The sequence below is a fragment of the Molossus molossus genome, unplaced genomic scaffold, assembly GCF_014108415.1.
Source record: "Molossus molossus isolate mMolMol1 unplaced genomic scaffold, mMolMol1.p scaffold_m16_p_21, whole genome shotgun sequence".
Taxonomy (NCBI): domain Eukaryota; kingdom Metazoa; phylum Chordata; class Mammalia; order Chiroptera; family Molossidae; genus Molossus; species Molossus molossus.
The window spans coordinates 11,795,189-11,803,574 of NW_023425357.1; the positions used below are offsets into that span (position 1 = coordinate 11,795,189).

Here is an 8,386-nt window from a genome sequence, read left to right on the forward strand (position 1 = left end):
GAGGTGACATGGAGTCGAGGCGGGAGCGCCCTGCTGGAAGAGCGTCCACGGAGCCAAGGGCCAGCGAGGCAGGGTGGGGAGCGCTGGCTGCGGCCCCGGGAGGCCAGTGCAGCGAGCTGCATGCGGTCTGGAGTCAGGTAAGCTTCCAGGCCCCTCCGAACACTCCCTGGACCGTGGATTTTCATTCTGAGTAGGATGTCAAGACCCTGGAGGATGAATAAATGATTAAGATAATCTCTGCTTCCATTCAGTGACTTGAAGAAAACGAAATACGAGGGGATTAATAAAGGGCCTCGGGGAGAGAGGTCTGCAGCCAGTGGTCCCGGAGAGCCTCCCTGAGGAGGTGACTTTGGAGCTGAGACCAGAAAGTGGAGAAGGAGCTAGGAATTCAGCGGGCTGGGGGAAGGGAGAAGGAAGGAGGTCGGGGCCTGGGAAATGAAACCAGAAGCGAAGCCACCGGGCCCTGCAGGCCTGGGGAGGAGCCTCCGCCAGCTGGGGTGGGGGGGGGTAGGGGGAGCGCCCCGCCCCAGCCGGCAGCCCCACCCGGCCTCTGGGGAGGAGGAGGCGCCGGGCCGGCTCCAGGCTGCCGCCGCCTCTGGGTATCCCGCGGGTGGCCAGCCCAGGGAGGAGGGTGGACAGGGGGTAGGGGCCCGGCCTCCCGGGGCACGCCCCGAGGTGCCCGCGGCCCACACCCCACCGCGAGACGGCGGGGAGGGCAGGTTGGGGAACGTGGACTCTGCCCTGAGGGACCCGGTTCCCTCTGCCGGGCCAGCCTTTACTTCTCTCTCCAGTTCTTCAACCGAGCAGGAGCTGGGCCTCTCTGAGCCTTGGTTTGTTCACCTGTGAAGTGGGGGTGCTTCTCATACTGGCCTTGCTGTTGTTATCTTTATGACAGTTAAAGAGAGCCTATTTAAAAGTGAGTCAGGTGTGGTTCCCTCTCTGCTCAAAACTGTCCCATGGCTTCCATCTCACTCAGGTTCTTCCTGTGGGACTTCCACAGACCCTGTACAGTTTGTTCCCCTCATCTAGTTCTCTCTCCTTCGCTTGCTCTGCTCCAGCCACACCGACCTCCTTGGTCCAAAAACTCTCCATCATGCTCTGACCTCAGGGCCTTTGCACTGGCTGTTCTCTCTGCCAGGATCGGTTCCCCAGAGATTCATTTGGCTCACTTCTCACCTCCTTCAGGTCTTTTCTTTTTTTTAAATCCTCACCAGAGGACATTTTTCCATTTTTTTGTTCAGATAGAGTGGGAGGAAGAGAGAGAGAGAGAAAAAAAACACATCGACATGAAAGGGACACACGCACGACCCAACCAGCGCCAGGGACAAACTGCAACCCAGGTACGTGCCCTTAGGAGGAACCGAACCCGGGTCTCTCGGGACCTCAGGCCAATGCTCTAACCGCTGAGCCAAACCAGACAGGGCAGGTCTTTTATTTTCTTTTCATTTTTTTAATCCTCACCCGAGGATATTTTTCTGTTTATCTTTATCTTCAGATAGAGTGAGAGGAAGGGACAGAGAGGGAGACAGAAAGAAATATCTACTGAGAGGGACACATTGACTGGCTGCCTCCCACACAACCCCAACCAGGGCCAGGGACCAACTGCAACCCAGGTACATGCCCTTGACTGGAATCGAACCCGTGACTCTTCGGACCGTGGATTGACACTCTAACCACTGAACCAAACTGGCCAGGGCAGGTCTTTATTCAAATGGAAGTCATCCCATCTATATAGCGACACCCCCATAACATTCATGCTTTCTTTTTCTCTAGGGCACTTATCACCACTTGACACACTGTACATGTTACTTTTTGCGTTTATTTCAGCCTCCCCCTGCTATGATGCTGTGTGAAAGAACTGCCCCTTTTACTCACGTGCCAGGAAGAGTGCCAGGCCTATAGTAGGAACTCAAAAATTTTGAGCAATTATTGGAATCGTCGGTGTGCATCAGGCCCGTTTTACACACTTTGCAGGATTGCTCGGCGAGGCAGGTATTACTCCAGGTCTTGCAGTTGAGATGTTGGTGTTTGAAGAACACAGAGAATGGTGTGGCTGGAGCATAGGGGTGAGGGAGTGTTGAGATGAGTTGGGAGAGGTGGAAGGGAGGGTTGGCCATAGCAGCCAAGAGTTAGTTTCTCACAATAGCTAAAATAACTTTTTTTGAGTGCCCATCTGTGCCAAACATAGTTCTATGCATCAGGAAATACAGCTGGACTAAGACTGACAAAATCCCTTCCCCTGAGTTTCCAATAGGCCAGGAGGCTAACCGTAAACAGGTAATAGTAAGTTGAGATTGAGTAGGTGCCACTAAGAAAGTCAAACAGAATGTGGGGATGGTGTGCATTGGGCATTAACTCAGAGAAGGCAGGCTTCTCTGAGGAGTGTCCTCTGGGGACTTAACAACATGTGCAAAGGCCCCAGGGTCAAAATGAGCTTGGGATGAAAGGAGACCAAAGTGGTTGGAGGTGAGGGAGGGAAGAGAAAGCAGATTAAACTGGGCAAGTTAGGAGCCAGATTGTCAGGTCTCACAGGCTTTGGTGAAGTTGGGGTTTTCTACTGTGTGAGAAGTCACTGAGAGTTTAAAGTAGGAGTAAGACCCATATCAAGATGTGGACATTAGGTGCCTTCTTGAGATCCTCTTGCCCACCTCCTTTCTTGATTGGCACACACCTGTTAAGGTTACTCCACTGCTTTCAGATTTAGATGCAATAAATACTCTTCTCGCAGTGAGAATCTGGCTTTGAGCCAGAAGCACAGGCAAAATCCCCCTTTCCCTGCCTGTGGTTCTTCCTTGGAACCCTTCTAGAAAAGTCCCTCAAGCTGTGTAAACTCACTTGCTGCATGTCAAGGCTTTGTCGAAGCATAGACAGCGCAGCAGCCACGTTATCACAGTGTATCTTCCCTGGTCTCCTTTCCCTCACTCTCACTAGCCTGGGCCTGCACCTCTCAAAGAAATCCTTAGAACCAACTTTGGCCTGGGCCGTGCCTCCTTGCCAACTGTATTTTTTCTCCTCTGGGTCTCAGCAGCACATTTCATAGAAAGGGTTCTTTTTATTTTTATTTATTTATTAAAAAATTTTTTTAAAAAAAGGAAGTGAGAGGGATAGAAACATCGATGAGATGGAACATGGATTGGCCGTCTCCTGTATGCCCCCCACTGGGGATTGGGTCCACAACCTGAGCATGTGCCCTGACTGGAAATCGAACCTGGACCTCTCAGTCCATGAGCCAACACTTAATCCACTGAACCACACCCGCCAGGGCGAAAGGGTTGACTTTTTAAAGAAAAATGTTTTTATTGATTTTTTTAGAGAGAAAGGGAGATGGAAACATCAGTGAGAAATATCAGTCAGGTGCCTCCTGCATGCCCCCTACTGGGGATCAAGCCTGTAACCTGGGCATGTGTCCTGACTGGGAATTGAACCTGGACCTCTCAGTCCGTGGGACAACGCTCAATCCACTGAGCCACACTGGCCGGGTGAAAGGTTGACTTTTAAGTGCCAGAAAGCCCTATCCTTTGACACGTAATTCATGTGACTCAGTTTCTCCCTCTTGTGTCTACCCATGTGGCTGGGGAGACAATTAAGAACCAGGCTCTGGAGGAAGATAGTTTGAGTCCTGGCTCCCCGATACTTGCTCTTACTAGCTGTGTGACCTTGAACAAGTGACTTGGCCTCTCTGAACCTCAGGCTCCTCCTATATAAAACATGATTACAGTATCTACTTCTATAATTGTGAGGATTAAATGACTTAATTCAAATAAAATGGGTAGAACAGTGCTCTAACAAGCACTCAAGAAATGTTACATTTAATTGTATACCTGCCCCAACTTTGACAGGGAAGGGGTACAGGTGTTTAGGGAACTTACCAGATCCCTCCCATCGACTCACTGAAGTTTACAAACTTTAGGCAACATCATCCCTTCCAAAATATTTTTATTATAAAAAGAATAATTACAATCAAAACCTACCCCCATCCCACCCCCAAACCACCACAAAACCTGCCTGCCTTTCTTTTAAATAATGCGGCATGGAGCAGTTTGGTTTCCACCTATTGCACGTGGTCCGGCCTGGTTATGAATCAGGAGGCTGCTGGGACTGGGGTCCTGCCAAGGAGGTGGAGTTCAGCCTCGGGGGAGGAGGCCAGCCCCTCTTACTCCTTCCAGATACAAGAGGCAGAGCCTGGGTTTCCAAAGCGACCAGGCAATAGGTCCCTGTCATTTTTTGACAGGCCCAGCTTATCTTCCCTGAGGCCCCAGTGGTCACAAGAGGAGTAACTGGAGGGGAAGGCAGAAGAAATGTGGAAGTGGGAAATCAGACTCCCAGAAAGAGTCTCATTAAGGCATTTGGAACAGATAAATTAATTCAGGAAGACCCACCTTCACAGAAGGCTTCGGTAACCAGACACACACACGCAAGACAGTTTGTGGAACCCTGAAATGGGAGGAAAGGAGGCCAGCCACTGCTTAAAGCCTCCACCAACACACACACACACACACACACACACACACACACACACACACACACAGTTGCAACCAGGGATCCAACCCACTGAGGCTGAGATGTGGAGGCAGCACACTCCAACCATCCAAGTTTTAGGATCCCAGAATTATTTCCATGATGTGATCTAGTTCATTCCACTCCCAGGACCCTGGAGCACAGAAGAGGTTGTGAGGAGGCTCCGGTGGGGCCAGTGCAGGCTCCTTCTCCACTGTGGATGTGTCAATGTCCAGGAAAAAGTCATCCAGACTTGAGTCCCCCAAGTACCGAGAGCTTAGAGCTTCTAAGAAGACTGGGTCAGGCTGGGTCAGCACTTCATTCTGGGGGTCTGGGGGAGCCACTGGATTTTGAGGTGTCTCAGTCTCGTCCATGGAAGTCTCCAGCTCCCTGAGAATAGAGCCAATGGTGGTTGACAAGGAGAAGTCTTCCTCGCCCAGGAAGAGGGGTTCAGGGGGCAGGGCAGGTGCAGGAGCCAGGCAAAGTGCGGCCTGGAGCTGCTGGAGGGTATTATGGATGAGGACATGCCTTCGGAGGCTAGGTGCTCGGGGGCCCAGGCTTCGCTGGACTTTGTCTAGGGAGATTCGGAGCAGGGCTTGCTGATAGCTTCGAAGGCCTGCTGGACTCCAGTCCCACTTCTCATCCTCCTCCTCCTCCTCCTCCAAGTCGGAGTGTTTCCTCTTCAAGCCTCCTACCATGATGCCCTGTGGAGAGAAGAGGGACAAGTCAGACATAGTAAGACTAGTTCAAATCTTGTAAATATATTGAGTGCCTACTATATTGAAGTCACTAGTAAATCTCCTGTATGGTTGTAGTTTTTAATGATCTGAACTTCAGTTTTTGCGTCTATAAAATGGAGATAGTATGAATCCCACAAGGCTAAGGAGAGTAAATGTATGTGACTAAGAAAACAAGATCTGGCCCTAGTCAGAGTTGCCCAATGGTTAGAGCATCCGCCCGCACACCAAAGGGTCTCAGGTTTAATTCTGCTCCAGGGCTTGCAGGTTCGATACCCTGTTGGGGCATGCGCAGGAGGCAACCAATCCATGTGCCTCTATCACATCAATGTTTTTTTTTCCTCTCTCTCCCCCTCCCTCCCTTCCACTCTCTAAAAACTGATGGAAAAATAATCCTTGGGTAAGGATTAATAATAACATAAAATTTTTAAAAGTTAAAAAAGAAAACAAGACCTGGATTCAGCTGGGTTTAAATCCTACTTACTTGCCTGGGTCACCTGGAATAGTGAGCTTTCCTCCTTGAAACTCAATTTCCTCATCTCCGAGATGAGGATCTTAACTCATACACCTCTGAGCCTTAAAACTATTCTTTCCACAGTACTCATTTAAAAAAAAAATTTTTTTTGCCCAGCTGGTGTGGCTCTGTGGTTGAGCGTTGACCCATGCACCAAGAGGTCACCAGTTCGATTCCTAATCAGGACACAAGCCCAGGTTGTGGGCCAAATGCCCAGTGGGGGGCATGCAGGAGGCGGCCAATCAATGTTCTCTCTCAGCGATGTTTCTAGCTCTCTCTCCCTCTTCCTTCCTCTATCTCTAAAAAAAAAAAAAAAAAAATCAATAAAGAAATTAAAAAATTTTTTTTTTGATTTGAGAGAAACATTGACTAGCTGTTTCACTTATTTATGCTTTCATAGGTTGATTCTTGTATGTGCCCTGACAAGAGATCCAACCTTCAACTTTGGCATATGGGGATGACGCTCTAACCAACTGAGCTACCTGGCCAGGACTTCTACAGTACTCATTTCTTCGAATTCCACACATACAAGACAAGTGTGGAATAGAGACCTAGACGAAAGCAAGGAATCCTCGGTTTCAATTCTGCTCAGCTGTGTGATCTTGGGAAGTGATGTAACATTACCTCTCCGGCCCTCAGTTTCCTCATATGTAAAATGGGGATTGTAAAAATTCTCACCACATCGTCAAGGAGACCCCACAGGGCTCACCACACGGCAAAATGCTTACTAAACAAGTTAATTGTCATTTATTCAATCAATAATTTTACTCATTGAGTGCCTACTATATTCAAGCCACCTGGAGCCCTGTTTGGGAACCTGTTTGTTGGGACTCTCCTTTCAAAGTATATTTCTATCCGTGCCCTTTTCCTAACTAACTGAGCGCGCTCAACTGCAGGGAAGGGGCCTCCCTCATTCCCTCCGCCCGCGCCTTAAGCTTCCCCCAGAGCGAGGCCCCATAGAAAAACTTGCTAGAACTCGACTCACGCCAAACCCCGCCTCCTTCCGACCTATCCAACCGGACGTCGGCCCTGTACGGTCCCGCCCACCCCCACGGAGCTCAATTCAGCAGCCAGCCACGCCCCAACTTGGTCCTAGGGCTTCTGGGAAATGTGGGCCAATAGCCTCCAGGTACACACGCAGACTTGGAGCGTGCACTACAATCCCCAGAGCGCGCCGCTCACCACAAGAACTTCCACCGCCCTCCCTCAGGGCATGCGCACAAACTCCCGGGTCTGGTGGGGGAAGGGAACCCGGACGTCCAGCTGCCTGGCGCCTGCCGAGCCCCGCCCTCCACTGCTTTCAGGGCGGCGGGTCAGAGCTCCGCGCCCGGAACACCCCTCCCCCACCCCAGGCTGCAGCTCTAACACTCCTTTCTCCCGTTCCTTCGGACCCCAGAACGTCCTGGAGTCTCCCCCCAAACTGCTCTCGGGCCCAGAGACCCAGGCCCCAACACACCGTTCAAAGACTACAAATGCTCTCCGATCCACTCCGCTCGGGACACTAGGTATCTCAATTTTGAGACCTTTCCCCGACTACTTTCCCCTATTCTCCTGTCTTTCAAACGTCTCTCGACTTCACCTCCAAACTTTCCCATAGGGCTCCAAGACCTGAGCAGGGAACTCTCCCAAGCACCCTCTCTCTGCCACTACGCCTGGGAAACCAGGACAACTTGCCCCTAGTTCTCTCGCTTCTCCAAATGCCCGGATCACAGTCCAACTCCTCACACCTTTTCCAGCACACTAGACCCCCGAATTCAACCCCTCCGGGAGACACGAATTGTCCCAATCTCCAGATTCCCTGCCCCAGAAGTTCCTTCCTTGCTTCTCTCCCTTCTCCAAATACCCCAGGTCCTAGCTTCAAACTCTCTCCACTTGAAGATCCTGCCCCAACAACTTCGCCTCCGGTGCAGGATCTCGAATTCAGTCTCCGGTCCCCAAACCCTATCAGTCACCCTGAATCTGCGCTCCCCACTCCCACCAAGACTCCACCTCCACAACTCTCGGGGCGCGCCTCCATCTCCCCCAACCCAAGGCAGGTCTCAAGCCGGGCAGCCACCCCTCACCTCGGCTGCCAGATTCACTCCTGGAACGTCCGCAGCTTTGCGACCCTCCAGTGGTGGTGTAGGAGCCTCGCTCGCCTCCCCAGGGCCTCTCGGTCTGTCCTCCGGCTCACTCAGCTCCGCCCCGGAGCCAAGCCTCGAGCCGCGATTGGCTGGAATGCTGCCCGCCGCGGGGCGCAGATTGACTGGGCGGGGCCACCCGCCTGTCTCCAGGAGACGGCCGACCCGCCCTCCCTTTCCGTGCGCCCGGGACCTTTTAAAGGATTCCGACTCTCCGGGGGGCGGGGCCACGTCTCTAGGGTGGAGGGTGGCGGGCACATCAAAACTGTTTCCTTCAAATCAGCTACTGCTCTCTGAAACCCTTTATACCAGGCCTGCAGTCCGTCACGGAGCAAGACTGGCTGCCGCGCCCCCCTCACCCAGCTTCGCGGGAGGGTGGGGCAGAGCCACTAGCGAAGGCCGCGTCCCCGGGGTTCCGAGGGCGGACGCTGCGGGGAGGATGACGCCGCTGCAGACCAGCCAATAGTTTGGCGCGGCGGACATTGCCTGGGCGATCTCAACCCACCCGTTGGTTTCCC

The 8,386-nt window shown here is 52.1% G+C and overlaps 1 protein-coding gene across 1 annotated transcript; it reads right to left on the reverse strand.

Moving 5' to 3' along the window:
• Positions 1–4,013: 4,013 nt before the first annotated feature.
• On the reverse strand, positions 4,014–7,949 carry SERTAD3 (SERTA domain containing 3). The gene is made up of 2 exons (XM_036275139.1): positions 7,812–7,949; positions 4,014–5,201 (listed from the first exon to the last, which is right to left on the reverse strand). Exon 2 carries the CDS (start codon positions 5,193–5,195, stop codon positions 4,596–4,598), a length of 600 nt encoding a protein of 199 aa, XP_036131032.1. The 5' UTR covers positions 5,196–5,201; positions 7,812–7,949; the 3' UTR covers positions 4,014–4,595.
• Between the last annotated feature and the right edge of the window lie 437 nt (positions 7,950–8,386).

What these genes read in the sequence shown, in the direction of transcription:
- SERTAD3 (XM_036275139.1), bottom strand. Translation starts at nt 5,195, where the DNA reads ATGGTAGGAGGCTTGAAGAGGAAACACTCCGACTTGGAGGAGGAGGAG.